The 14,603-nt window shown below is 51.3% G+C and overlaps 1 protein-coding gene across 1 annotated transcript; it reads right to left on the reverse strand.

The window, feature by feature from the left end:
- Positions 1-5,071: 5,071 nt before the first annotated feature.
- LOC136355495 (uncharacterized) lies at positions 5,072-6,833 on the reverse strand. The gene is made up of 2 exons (XM_066308129.1): positions 5,547-6,833; positions 5,072-5,116 (listed from the first exon to the last, which is right to left on the reverse strand). Exons 1-2 carry the CDS (start codon positions 6,831-6,833, stop codon positions 5,072-5,074), a joined length of 1,332 nt encoding a protein of 443 aa, XP_066164226.1.
- Positions 6,834-14,603: the final 7,770 nt, after the last annotated feature.

A 14,603-nucleotide genomic window follows, 5' to 3' on the forward strand; every position in this document is an offset into this window, starting at 1 on the left:
GCAAGTCACACCGGAAGAGGAGGTATGATGCAAGATATATCCAAGGGAGGCTAAAGGTTCTTTTGCATAAAGCCGGCATTTCAAAGCAGTAGTTGAAAGCAGTAAAACAGTTGTAGTAATTAATCCATATTAACCAATCACTGTCCAACATTACACCACGTTGCAACAGGCCCAAACCACCACCTGAACTAACCAGTTCCAAAAGCTAACTAGGGTGAAACTAATCACGGTGAATCTGGTCGACCGCCCATAACCGCGGGCACGGCTATTCGAATAGTTTTACTCTGATCAGAGGTGTACAACTGTACCCACAAGACACAGCCCCACGACACGTTCCCGTGCGCCGACATGCCACCACGACATACCGGAAAGAGGCCGTGACAGGACCCTTCGTATAACCCCCTCTAACCGATCGCACCACACCTTAGGGTTCGCCCCCGTCCCCAGCAGGCAACGGGCAGCCCCCCTTTCGTGCCGCGGTGAATCCGGCAGCCGATCAACCGGACACCCCGGCCGACCCAACTCCATCACGCCCACCCTCGCCTGGGTACGTCGGCTAGAGAAAAGCTACACTACAAGCCCAGCCGTTGCCCACGCTGGCTTGTGGTAAGTACGATAAATTCTTCCAGGGCATCCCGCGAACCGGTCCTTAATCGCCATGGGCACGTCTAGCAAAACCATGCACCCACAGCCCACCATGTAGTGTATTTTAATTAGCCAACACCATTGCGGTGGCACTAATCCAAAGCTATTGCCAATAATCAAGTCTATGCTTTAATGTGGTCCCCTTTTGTGCACTAGTTGAACTAAGCATGGCTAAGCATCTCCTAAACCAACATCTAGTCATTTTAATACCCAAATTATCAATGGCATAAGGGAAACAACATATAGCTGAGTAATAGGACCCATCCCACATGATATTGTAAAACAATGCAATATTTAATAGAAATGCGGGACATTTGTAAATTAGGTACAATATGATCAATTGCAATGTATGACTTGCCTTGCTCTCGCACTGATGGAACCACAGCAACGTCTTCGAGAAACCACGAATCGACGAAACGGCCGAAATCTACGCGACAAACAAAGCACACAAGCAAAACATGCTATAAGACTACTGAAACAGGAAGCAAAACTATTTTTAATGGATTCTACACATTTTTATGAATTTACTGAGACTTGAATGGACTTAATCGGAGCTCGGATGAATTAGTTATGATTTTTAGAAGATTCTGTGTGTTTTTACTATTAAAGAAAAGCCTTAATCAATTTATTGCGCAATATTGCCCCAGGGCTGACGTCAGCAAGGGGTGGGGCGGCGCCGACATGCGGGACCCACGGGTCAGTGACTCAAAGAGAGAGAGGGGCGGCTGGCAAGCGGGACCCACCGGGCAGCGTCACAAGGGGGGGGGGGAAAGCGGCGAGGCGCCCGGTCGGTCCGGCTCGGCTTCAAGCCGGCCGGCCGGTTATGGCGAGGGCGGCGCGCGCGCACACGGCTGCCAGCGACGGCAACCGGCGACGGGAGGCGGCGGCGGACGGCGCAAAGACGGCGGCGGCGGCCGAAGCGGCGGCGCGAGCGACCCTAGCGGCGGCGCTACGCGGCGGGCGGCGCGGCAAAGGGAGAGAGAGGAAGAGAGGGGGAGACCGATCCTCACCGAGGGGCTCGGCCGGCGCGAGGGAGGAGCGACGGCGAACGGCAACGACGAGAGACGGGAGGATGACGGCGACGGGCTCCGGGAGGACCTAGAGAAAAGGTTGGGAGGGGTTAGAGAGAGGGAGGTGGTCCATGGCGCACGACATAACCGATCGAAGGCGGCGGCAATGGTGGAAGCTCACCGGAGTGCGAGGAGATGCGAGCTCCGGCGATGGAATTGGACGGGAGAACAGCGGACGAGGTGGACCTCGGGATGGCGGACGCGGCGGCGCCGATGGCGGGGTGCGGCGGCGACCCTAGCGGTTGCTAGAGGCGGCCGGAGCGGTGGAGATGGCGGCGGCAGGTGGGCACACGGTGCTAGGGCGATAGGGAGCTCGGGAGCGGACGGCAAAAGAGGGAAAAAGGTGGAGAGAGGCGCGGTGGTCGGTTATATAGAGGTGGGGAGGCCGGACGTGGCCGGGAGCGGCGGTTCCGCGGCGACGACGTGGAGAGGTGGAGGAGGAGAGAGAGGGGGAGAGGATTCAAATCGAATCCCGCCCTCTCGAGCGCGCGCACGGGCCGGGAGATGCGGGGAGAGGGCGGCGACGTGGGCGTGCGGTACGGGCGGAGTGGGCGCGGGAAACGGGGAAACCGGCGGCGTCGGTGGCGGTTTCGGCGGCGGCCGGCTTAGGGAGCGGCAGCGGGAGGTGGAAGAAGGGGCCGACAGGTGGGCCCCACCTGTCGGTGACCCGGAGGGGTTTGGGAGGAGGGAGGAACCAGCTTGGGCCGGCCCAGCCGAGGGAAGGCCGGCGCGGGAGGTGAATGGACTGGGCCGACGGCCCAAGAAAAAGGAAAAAGGAGGGAAAAGAAAAGATAAAAAAGGAAAAAGGATTTTCCCAGGGATTTAATATTGCACTTTGCTTATTTTAATTGATTAAAATTATTTCCAAGGCTCTGAAAATTCCACTAAAAATCCTGTTAGCGTATTTTGACATGTAGAACCCAAGAAAAATTCCACATGCCGATTCCGATTATTATTTGCATTTATTAATTTAGGGTTTCTCTCTAGGTTAAATTAAACAATTTCTTCGAACGATTTATTTTATGAATTTAGAGCAAGGGAGGGGAACTTCAGGGCGTGACAAACCTACCCCCCTTAAACGGAATCTCGACCCCGAGATTCGGAAGAGCTGGCGAAGAGTTGCGGATGGGCGGCCTTCAATTCATCTTCTCTTTCCCAGGTGGCCTCTTCCTCTGAGTGGTGGCTCCATTGAACTTTGCAAAACCTAATCACCTTGCTTCTAGTCCTTCTCTCACTGGTTTCAAGGATACGGGTCGGCTTCTCCACGTAGGTCAAATCTTCTTGGATGTCAATGTGCTCTGAGCTAGCTTGTTCCTCAGGTACCCTCAAACACTTCTTCAGTTGAGACACATGAAACACATCGTGGATACCAACCATATTAGGTGGAAGCTCTAGCTGGTAAGCGACTTCACCTCTGCGTTCCAAGATCCTGTATGGTCCCACAAAGCGTGGTGCCAACTTGCCTTTGGTTTGGAAGCGGTGTACTCCCCGGAGCGGAGTGACACGAAGGTACACATAATCCCCTGCTTCGAAAGTAAGCTCTCTTCGGCGGTTATCAGCATAACTCTTTTGCCGAGACTGGGCGATTCGCAGTCTTTCCCTGACGGTCCTGACTTTCTCCTCTGCTTCGGTTAACACTTCTGTCCCAAACAGTTGGCGCTCACCTGTTTGATCCCAGAAAAGTGGTGTGCGGCACTTTCGTCCGTACAATGCTTCAAACGGTGCCATTTGCAAACTGGCCTGATAACTGTTGTTGTAAGAGAATTCCGCATAAGGCAGACTTTTATCCCAGGCTCCACCAAAATCGAGCGCACACGCTCGCAGCATATCTTCCAAGATCTGATTGACCCTTTCGGTCTGACCATCAGTTTGCGGATGATAAGCCGTGCTGAAATTCAAACGAGTCCCCAATTCTTCTTGCAGTTTCTGCCAAAATTTTGAAGTGAATTGGCTTCCTCGATCAGATACAATCTTCTTAGGTACCCCATGCAAACACATGATTCTTGAAAGGTAAAGCTCTGCCAACCTTTTCCCAGTATAGGTAGTGTGTACTGGAATGAAATGAGCAACCTTGGTGAGTCGATCCACGACCACCCAGATTGAATCGTGCCCCGACGATGTCCTGGGCAAACCTGTTATGAAATCCATTCCGATTTCTTCCCATTTCCATTCCGGGATCTGAAGGGGTTGTAGCAGTCCTGCGGGCCTCTGATGTTCTGCTTTGACTCGCTGACAAACATCGCAGAGTGCGACGAATTCGGCTATCTCTCTTCTCATGCTGACCCACCAGAATTTCTCTTTGAGGTCCTGGTACATTTTAGTACTGCCGGGATGAATTGAATACTGAGTTTGATGAGCTTCTGTGAGTATGAGATCCTTCAGTTCTTTGTCGTCAGGCACACACAATCTTTCTCCCAACCAGATTGTGCCATTCTCATCCTCATGGAAATCTCGAGCTTTTCCAACCCTCATATTCTTTTTCAGCTCAGCTATTTCAGGATCATTTACTTGAGCTGCTCTGACTTGATCCACGAGCGTAGGCCGGGCCTCTAGGGCAGCTACGTACCCGTGTTCTACGATGCCCAAATTTAGGTGCTCAAGATCTTGCTGCAATTTGTCACACATGCCTTCGGTACATACTGCATTGCAATAGCTCTTTCTGCTCAGAGCATCTGCTACCACATTTGCTTTGCCTGGATGATAGTGTATCCCCATGTCATAATCTTTAATCAACTCCAGCCATCTTCGTTGCCGGAGATTTAAGTCGGGCTGGGTGAAGATGTACTTCAGGCTCTTATGATCAGTGTAAACTTCACAGCGGTTGCCAATAAGATAGTGCCGCCAGATTTTCAGAGCATGAACCACTGCTGCCAACTCAAGGTCATGAGTGGGATAATTGGTCTCGTGTGGGCGCAACTGTCGCGAAGCATATGCGACCACTCTGCCTTCTTGCATCAACACACATCCCAATCCTTGGCGAGATGCATCACAGTAGACCTGGAAGTCTTTCGTCTGATCTGGCAGAATTAGAACTGGTGCAGAGACTAACTTCTTCTTGAGTTCTTCAAAACTTTGGTTGCACTCAGCTGACCATTTGAATTTTTCATCTTTCTTTAGCAACTGTGTCATGGGCCTGGCAATCTTAGAGAAATTTTCGATGAACCGACGGTAATAACCCGCAAGTCCAAGAAAACTCCGGATCTGAGAAACTGTCTTTGGTGGGGTCCACTTTGTAACTGATTCCACATTTGATGGATCCACTGCCACGCCTTGAGCAGAAATGACGTGACCCAGAAATTTGACCTCCGATAACCAGAAGTCACACTTGCTAAACTTGGCATATAACTGGTGCTCCTTCAATTTCTCAAGTACCAGACGAAGATGTTGCTCATGTTCCTCTTCTGATTTTGAATAAATAAGTATGTCGTCAATGAATACCACGACAAACTTGTCAAGAAACTCCATAAACACTTTGTTCATCAAGTTCATGAAGAAAGCCGGTGCATTGGTGAGTCCAAAGGACATAACCGTGCACTCAAACAACCCATACCGAGTGGTGAAGGCTGTCTTGGGAATATCCTCTTCCCGAATTCTCAACTGATGATAGCCTGATCGCAGGTCTATCTTGGAAAACACCTTAGCTCCTTTTAGCTGATCAAACAGGTCATCAATTCTTGGCAACGGATATTTGTTCTTGATTGTGACCTCATTAAGGGCGCGATAATCCACGCACATCCTCTTGGTCTTGTCTTTCTTCTCCACAAAGATAACCGGAGCACCCCAAGGTGAAGTACTCGGTCGGATGTACCCTTTCTGCAGCTGTTCGTCAACCTGCTTCTTGACCTCTGCTAGCTCATTAGCTGCCATTCTGTACGGCCTCTTGTAAATTGGAGCAGTTCCGGGTGCCAAATCGATCCGGAACTCGATTTTTCTCTTCGGTGGCATTGTAGTGAGGTCTTCTGGGAACACCTCAGGATACTCTTGTACTATAGGAATATCCTCCAACTTCCTGGGACTTTTCTCCACTGTTTCTGTCTGACCCTCAATAGCAGCCTGATTCAGACTCGCTACGGACTTCTGCGACGCTGGGGAACGGAAGGTGATCTTCTCCCCTTTGTCGTTGGTTAGGGTGATGGTGCGGCTTGCGCAGTCAATCACTCCCTTGTTTCTGGTCAACCAATCCATTCCAAGAATGACATCCAGGTCTTTAGATTCGAGAAGGATGAGGTTGGATAGAAACGGTGATCTTTTGATCTCTATAGTCACCGAGGGGCAGTAGTGTGCTGTCCTCATATCATTTCCAGGGGTATGAACCTTCATCGGTATTTTAAGTTCCACTACCGATAATCCATGTGTCCCAGCAAATCTTTTGGAAATGAAAGAATGCGAGGCACCTGAATCAAAGAGAACTGTTGCTGGATATGAGTTCACTGGAAACGTGCCCAACACGACCTCTGGTGCTGCCTGTGCTTCCTCTGCAGACACATGATTGGCGCGGGCCTGGATGAACCTGGGTCCAGTGCGATTCAGCTTCGGACACTTGCCAACAAAGTGGCCGTGCTTGCCACAGTTGAAGCAGGGTCCTGGCTTTCCTACAGCCCCCTTCTTGGGTTGTTCTGACTGAACTGACACAGCTGGCGGATCTGACTGAGCTGGTGCCATTAGTGGGGGTGGAGTCGAGTTGTGGTTGTGCTGCTTACTGTTGTTGTGACTGCCACCGTTGTAGTCGTTGTCGAAGTTACTCGGGTGATAGGGACGGTGCTGACAGACGATCAGGGTGGAAGGCCCACCTAGCTGTCCCGTCATGAGGCGAGGCTTCTGATTGTTCCCCTGAGGAAAGCTGATCTGAGCTGCCTTTCTTTTTCGGTCCATTTTGTTGCGTTGCTCTTCCTGGCGGATAGCCTTGTCCACAAGCTTCTCAAAGTCCTCATAAACTCCGGAGATTAGCTGGTTGGTCAATTCATCGTCGAGCCCAAACAAAAACTTCTCCTGCTTCTCAGCATCGGTGCGCACGTCCTCAGGAGCGTAGCGCGCAAGGCGGTTGAACTCATGCAAGTACTCTGTAACTGACATGGTTCCTTGCTGGAGCGCACGGAACTCTCTCTTCTGTTGTGCCATAATCCCTTCAGGAATCTGTGCCTTCCTGAAGCTTTGACAAAACTCTGCCCAAGTAACCTCCGTTGCATCTAGACGGGTCGCCACGTAGTTATCCCACCAGGCAGAAGCGGGACCTTGCAACTGGTGTGTAGCAAAAGCAACTTTCTCTTGGTCGTTGCATTGCAGTAGGTTCAGCTTCTTCTCAATAGCACGGAGCCAGTCATTGGCCTCCATTGGGTTGGTGGTGCTTGAGAAAGTGGGTGGCTGGATACGAAGAAAGTCTAACAGTTTGGACACGTGTGATGGTGGAGGACCAAACTGCTGGTTCTGTTGCGCCTGCTGCAACATCTGATGGTAATGTTGCTGCATCTGTTGCATCATCATTGTCATCATTTGAGTGACTGTTGGGTTTTCGGGCGGTGGAGATGATCTGCTGCCAGATGCACCACTGACATGAGCTCCATCGGTCTGCTCTTCGCTGCCACTGGCGTCGTTGGAGTCATGGGGATCATTCCTTGTCTTCACCATCTGGAGGGGATAGGTAGAAATAAGAGAAAGGAAGAAAACAGACGGCTCGGAAACTAATCTTTCTTATAAAATTAAGTGCAATTATAATAATCTTGATTAAAACACTGAAAAAGAGGCACACAATTCCTAATTAAGGCAGCCATACCACTGACACATGATATCGACCGCCGACTAACCCACAAGCAACAAACCTAAGCACGGAAACTAGCAAGCAAACAAAACTAAGAAGACGATAAAGCTAAGGGCGGCGACTTTGAAGCTTGGAGCGGCGCTTGCGATCGAAGAACATGTCTGACTTCTAAGGTAGACAAGGGATAGGAATCAATGCATGCTCAAATCCAAATTTAAACCAAGCACAAATGGCCCAAACAACTAGCCAAGCATGATGATTTTTATGCATAGAACATTTTTCATGAACCCGGATAAAGACACTAATGCGACTGACTAAACTATAGCTTAATGCATAAACTAGATGCATGAAAAATGATGCGCGTAACATTGCCCCATCGAACATAGACACGACCTATTGCATATCACCCGATAAATTCCCAACTGACTGTCAAATAAACTCCAAATAAACTTTTACCAAACCCTAGACTGTCCCTAGTCGAGAAATCCAATTAAATAAGCAACCAAGATTTTTCCCACAAACTCAAAAGAACAAAACCCCAAAATTTTTCCCGAAACAAATCCAAGTGCAAAAAGCATATGCAGATGAAAAGGTTTCAGAGGGCTCTTAGGGTTTCCATTTGGCTTGTCCTACGGTCAAGGTCGGCTCTGATACCAACTTGTCACGCCCAGAAATTCACGAACCAGAATTTCTAAGCTGAATGTGCATTAAACCCCTGTCCAGGACCAGCCAGGGTACACAAACGACAATTGTTGACATACAGATCCACGTCTTACAAAAATATAAAAGATTACAAATGCAGCGGAAAAAGATAAAAGCGAGCTAAGCCTGAAGACTTGACTCCTGCAGCGGGCGACTCCATTCCACAGGCAATCCTTGACGGCAGCGACGAAACCAACCTCTTCGAGACATCTTCAACTGGGAAGGACTTCAACTCTGGTGTGGGGGAAAAGAGAGCAAGACTGAGTACTACCCACTGTACTCAGCAAGTCACACCGGAAGAGGAGGTATGATGCAAGATATATCCAAGGGAGGCTAAAGGTTCTTTTGCATAAAGCCGGCATTTCAAAGCAGTAGTTGAAAGCAGTAAAACAGTTGTAGTAATTAATCCATATTAACCAATCACTGTCCAACATTACACCACGTTGCAACAGGCCCAAACCACCACCTGAACTAACCAGTTCCAAAAGCTAACTAGGGTGAAACTAATCACGGTGAATCTGGTCGACCGCCCATAACCGCGGGCACGGCTATTCGAATAGTTTTACTCTGATCAGAGGTGTACAACTGTACCCACAAGACACAGCCCCACGACACGTTCCCGTGCGCCGACATGCCACCACGACATACCGGAAAGAGGCCGTGACAGGACCCTTCGTATAACCCCCTCTAACCGATCGCACCACACCTTAGGGTTCGCCCCCGTCCCCAGCAGGCAACGGGCAGCCCCCCTTTCGTGCCGCGGTGAATCCGGCAGCCGATCAACCGGACACCCCGGCCGACCCAACTCCATCACGCCCACCCTCGCCTGGGTACGTCGGCTAGAGAAAAGCTACACTACAAGCCCAGCCGTTGCCCACGCTGGCTTGTGGTAAGTACGATAAATTCTTCCAGGGCATCCCGCGAACCGGTCCTTAATCGCCATGGGCACGTCTAGCAAAACCATGCACCCACAGCCCACCATGTAGTGTATTTTAATTAGCCAACACCATTGCGGTGGCACTAATCCAAAGCTATTGCCAATAATCAAGTCTATGCTTTAATGTGGTCCCCTTTTGTGCACTAGTTGAACTAAGCATGGCTAAGCATCTCCTAAACCAACATCTAGTCATTTTAATACCCAAGTTATCAATGGCATAAGGGAAACAACATATAGCTGAGTAATAGGACCCATCCCACATGATATTGTAAAACAATGCAATATTTAATAGAAATGCGGGACATTTGTAAATTAGGTACAATATGATCAATTGCAATGTATGACTTGCCTTGCTCTCGCACTGATGGAACCACAGCAACGTCTTCGAGAAACCACGAATCGACGAAACGGCCGAAATCTACGCGACAAACAAAGCACACAAGCAAAACATGCTATAAGACTACTGAAACAGGAAGCAAAACTATTTTTAATGGATTCTACACATTTTTATGAATTTACTGAGACTTGAATGGACTTAATCGGAGCTCGGATGAATTAGTTATGATTTTTAGAAGATTCTGTGTGTTTTTACTATTAAAGAAAAGCCTTAATCAATTTATTGCGCAATATTGCCCCAGGGCTGACGTCAGCAAGGGGTGGGGCGGCGCCGACATGCGGGACCCACGGGTCAGTGACTCAAAGAGAGAGAGGGGCGGCTGGCAAGCGGGACCCACCGGGCAGCGTCACAAGGGGGGGGGAAAGCGGCGAGGCGCCCGGTCGGTCCGGCTCGGCTTCAAGCCGGCCGGCCGGTTATGGCGAGGGCGGCGCGCGCGCACACGGCTGCCAGCGACGGCAACCGGCGACGGGAGGCGGCGGCGGACGGCGCAAAGACGGCGGCGGCGGCCGAAGCGGCGGCGCGAGCGACCCTAGCGGCGGCGCTACGCGGCGGGCGGCGCGGCAAAGGGAGAGAGAGGAAGAGAGGGGGAGACCGATCCTCACCGAGGGGCTCGGCCGGCGCGAGGGAGGAGCGACGGCGAACGGCAACGACGAGAGACGGGAGGATGACGGCGACGGGCTCCGGGAGGACCTAGAGAAAAGGTTGGGAGGGGTTAGAGAGAGGGAGGTGGTCCATGGCGCACGACATAACCGATCGAAGGCGGCGGCAATGGTGGAAGCTCACCGGAGTGCGAGGAGATGCGAGCTCCGGCGATGGAATTGGACGGGAGAACAGCGGACGAGGTGGACCTCGGGATGGCGGACGCGGCGGCGCCGATGGCGGGGTGCGGCGGCGACCCTAGCGGTTGCTAGAGGCGGCCGGAGCGGTGGAGATGGCGGCGGCAGGTGGGCACACGGTGCTAGGGCGATAGGGAGCTCGGGAGCGGACGGCAAAAGAGGGAAAAAGGTGGAGAGAGGCGCGGTGGTCGGTTATATAGAGGTGGGGAGGCCGGACGTGGCCGGGAGCGGCGGTTCCGCGGCGACGATGTGGAGAGGTGGAGGAGGAGAGAGAGGGGGAGAGGATTCAAATCGAATCCCGCCCTCTCGAGCGCGCGCACGGGCCGGGAGATGCGGGGAGAGGGCGGCGACGTGGGCGTGCGGTACGGGCGGAGTGGGCGCGGGAAACGGGGAAACCGGCGGCGTCGGTGGCGGTTTCGGCGGCGGCCGGCTTAGGGAGCGGCGGCGGGAGGTGGAAGAAGGGGCCGACAGGTGGGCCCCACCTGTCGGTGACCCGGAGGGGTTTGGGAGGAGGGAGGAACCAGCTTGGGCCGGCCCAGCCGAGGGAAGGCCGGCGCGGGAGGTGAATGGACTGGGCCGACGGCCCAAGAAAAAGGAAAAAGGAGGGAAAAGAAAAGATAAAAAAGGAAAAAGGATTTTCCCAGGGATTTAATATTGCACTTTGCTTATTTTAATTGATTAAAATTATTTCCAAGGCTCTGAAAATTCCACTAAAAATCCTGTTAGCGTATTTTGACATGTAGAACCCAAGAAAAATTCCACATGCCGATTCCGATTATTATTTGCATTTATTAATTTAGGGTTTCTCTCTAGGTTAAATTAAACAATTTCTTCGAACGATTTATTTTATGAATTTAGAGCAAGGGAGGGGAACTTCAGGGCGTGACACGCCTCGGCATCGGTCTCGTCCATCTCGATGCCGCACCCGCATCGTCCTCCCCGACGCGTTCCTCCTTCCCAGTGAGCTCCGCTCCATATTCCCCGGCAAACAGCATGAGTCGTCGCCGTAGCTCTGCTTCGCGCCATCACCGTCCCTGAGCTCCCTAGGTCCTCTCCAAACCATTCCCTAGCGCCGCCGACGTCGCCATAAGCTCGCCGCCGACGCCGCTTGAACCCGCACCGCACCTCGCTGTCGCCGGCTTCTCTCGGAGTCTCTCTGCCCCATCCGACGCCGGAAACGAACTCCTTGAACCCCGGAGATGCTCCCACCACCTTGAATCAGACTCTCATCGCCTCGCCGCGATTTCCCCTTTTGCTCGCCGCCGGCCGCCGCCGTCGCAATCCGCCGCCCCTCCGCCTCCTCGGCCGCATCCGAGCCGAGGAATGGAATCTGTGCCTTCTTCCCTCCTCTCCGGTGGTCGTCCTTCCTTCTGCCGCGCCTCGCCGCCGCTCTGCCGATGCGCGCCACCACCCGCCATCCATCTCCCGGCCGGTCTCATCTTCCTCCTCTCGCTGGCCCGCGTGGTTGCCACGTAGGCGCCACGTCGGTGCCAACTCGGCTAGACCGAGTCAAACCGCCAACCTCGCCCCCCCTCCGTGCGTGCGGTCCACGGCAAGCCGTGCGGCTGCACGTGGGCCCGCCGCCATCCGTCCACCCGGTGCACCGCTTCTAAGCCACGTGCACCCGAAACCCTAGCGCCGCACCCCGTGTGCGCCCTCCCCACTGTGAACCCAACCACCGCCATCTGGACCCCACGCGGTAGATCCGGTCCACCGGACCGCCTTTATCCCCCCTCAGCTGAACCCTAATGGGCCGCCTCCTCGCGCCCGCGCCGGCCCATTTGGTTCGGCCAAGCCGCGTTAGCCTTTGGGCCGCACCAATGCCACCCGAGGCAAGTCTAATTCACTTCCCTCGTCCTTTTCCTTTTCCAAGGGAATTAATAAATCCTTTTTCCCTTTTCCATAAATCAATTCTTTATTCCAAAATTTCCATAGATCATTTCCTTCGGTCCCGCATGTCAGTGACTGTCAATAATATTCTTGAGAATATTATTCCCATGAATTCCATAAATCATTTCTCGTATTCCAGAAAATTCCGATAAATCTTTTCCTCGCCCAGAAAATCCATTTAAACTTCCAAAATTCATATCTCTCGATCCGTAGCTCCGATTGACTCCGTTCCACTTCCAATAATTCCGTAAATTTGAGATCTATCTAATGGCACTATTATTTAGTCTAAATAGAATCTTTATTTTGGTCTTTTGTTTAGGTTTTTGGTTGTTTGCGTATAGCCGCGGTTACCAGATTTTTCGTCGATCGTGGTTTTCTCGAAGATTCGTGAAGCTCCGTGAATACCTTGAGCAAGGCAAGTCACCCTTTGATCAATTGCTCCTATAATTGGAAAATCATTATTATTTTGTCTGCAACTTGCATTATTAGAGTCACCCACATATAACTTGCTTGGCCTCGGTTTGCGTGACAAACCGACGGACCTACCCAGTAGTCGCACTAATTCCTGTAGGTTGTACTACCCTGATTCCTTGTCGCTCCACTCTTGTGGTACTTCGGTATCCGTGCTCTCTGAGCACGAATACCAACTACTCCACATACACCGTTGATTGTCGAAAATTTGGGAAATGGATTTGAGAAGCCTTGAAAGCCCGACACGTGGTGTCGGTGAGTTTGAAAATAAAATAGTTTGTGAAAACTCATGATGCGGGGGTTGTGCCTATGTGGCACTGTCCCGTATTCGCATATAAGGACCGATTCCTGTGGGAAACTCGTCGAACATAATCAAAGTACAACCACAAGGTGGAATGGGACACCCTGGCTAAGTAACTAGTCGCTTCAGGGAAACCTCGCATGCCAATAGTTGGGAACGCCGGGGCGGGGTCGGTTGGAGCCAAACCGGGTTCCTGGTAAGGCAAGAACGAGAAGATTGCTAACTTACCTATCGAGGTGGTTGGAGTTTGATTTGTGAAAACTAAAATGGCCTAAATTTATGTGAGTATTTGATCCTTCTATGTGGCATGAGGTAACCCTGGGTTGGCTTGGGAAAGGCTTTGTTGTGAACCTCCGATACCGACGGGTGTTTGGAATAAGTTCGTATCTTGTGGGTAAAGTGTACCCCTCTGCAGAGGTTAACTAACTGTTCGAACAGCCGTGCCCACGGTCATGGGCGGATGTGGGGTGGTTCCCGTTGCGTAGATTTGTTTGCCTGTGCTTTGTGAAAAGTTGTTGTGGTGTGGGAATCGTAACCAGAATCATCCTATGTGGCAGATGGATGACCTGAGTGGTCAGAAACGAATCTGTGTGATTCGGGATGTCTGCGGGCATCATAGACTAGGCTTCCCGAGTGGAAGCGGATTGTTGTGCTGCTGGGCAGCTGGACTCTAGGAGTCCGAGAAAATGAAAAAGGCTTTAGGAGCCGATTTAATCAAGTGAAATGGCTCTGAGTGCCGAGAAGTAATGATCTGACTCAGGAGGTCGGTACATTACCAATTGAGTTGTTGAAAAGCATCTCTTAAAGTTGAATCGAGACGCAAGTCTCTTTTCGACCCAAACTTAAAAATAAATAAATCACTTAGTGATTTCAAAGAGATTTCAAACAAAAGATTTGCAAAACAACCTGAACACCTAAGTTCCCGTGACTTGCTGAGTACGAAAGTACTCACCCTTGCTCTATATAAATATATATAGTTCCTCCGCCCTGAAGAGAAGATGAAGTGAAGTGAAGCGTAGGGTTTCGTCCTGGTTCCCAGCCGTCGCCTGTGGTGTTGGGTGTTAGTCCGTTGGTTCCGCTGCTGCTGCTGTTGTTGGTGTTTTCTCGTCCGTGTCGTCTGTTGCATTCTCGGGCTGTTCTGAGTTGCAACCTAAGTTAAGGTAAATAAGTCCTCTATTTATTTTAAGGATTGCAATGATTCATTTTTGTCACCGTGGGTACCAGCGCTATGTCCTGGGACTGGTACTGAGATCGCGGTTTCGTAGGAAGCGGTTCGCGCCGTTTTTTCCTACGGCACGGTCCTGTCTGGTGCCGTTATACGGCGGTGCCGGATTGGGGTGTGACACAAACCTTTAAAAATTGGACCGTGTAGTTTTCAGAGTTTATTGTCTTGTTGGGCTACATTTTTTATAATTTTTAGAAGTCCCGTCAAATGATGCCACTATGCTCCTCTACGGCCCGTCCTCTGCCTATTCTTTAGTGTCATTGGGATTCTAAAAATCGAATATAACTATCGTTGGAATTCATTTTTTATTTTCTAGAAGTCTCGTCAACCATCGGCGGCTCTGCAACTATACTCCTATACAGCCCGCTCGCTGC

Source organism: Oryza sativa, chromosome 1 (genome assembly GCF_034140825.1).
Source record: "Oryza sativa Japonica Group chromosome 1, ASM3414082v1".
Lineage (NCBI taxonomy): Eukaryota > Viridiplantae > Streptophyta > Magnoliopsida > Poales > Poaceae > Oryza > Oryza sativa.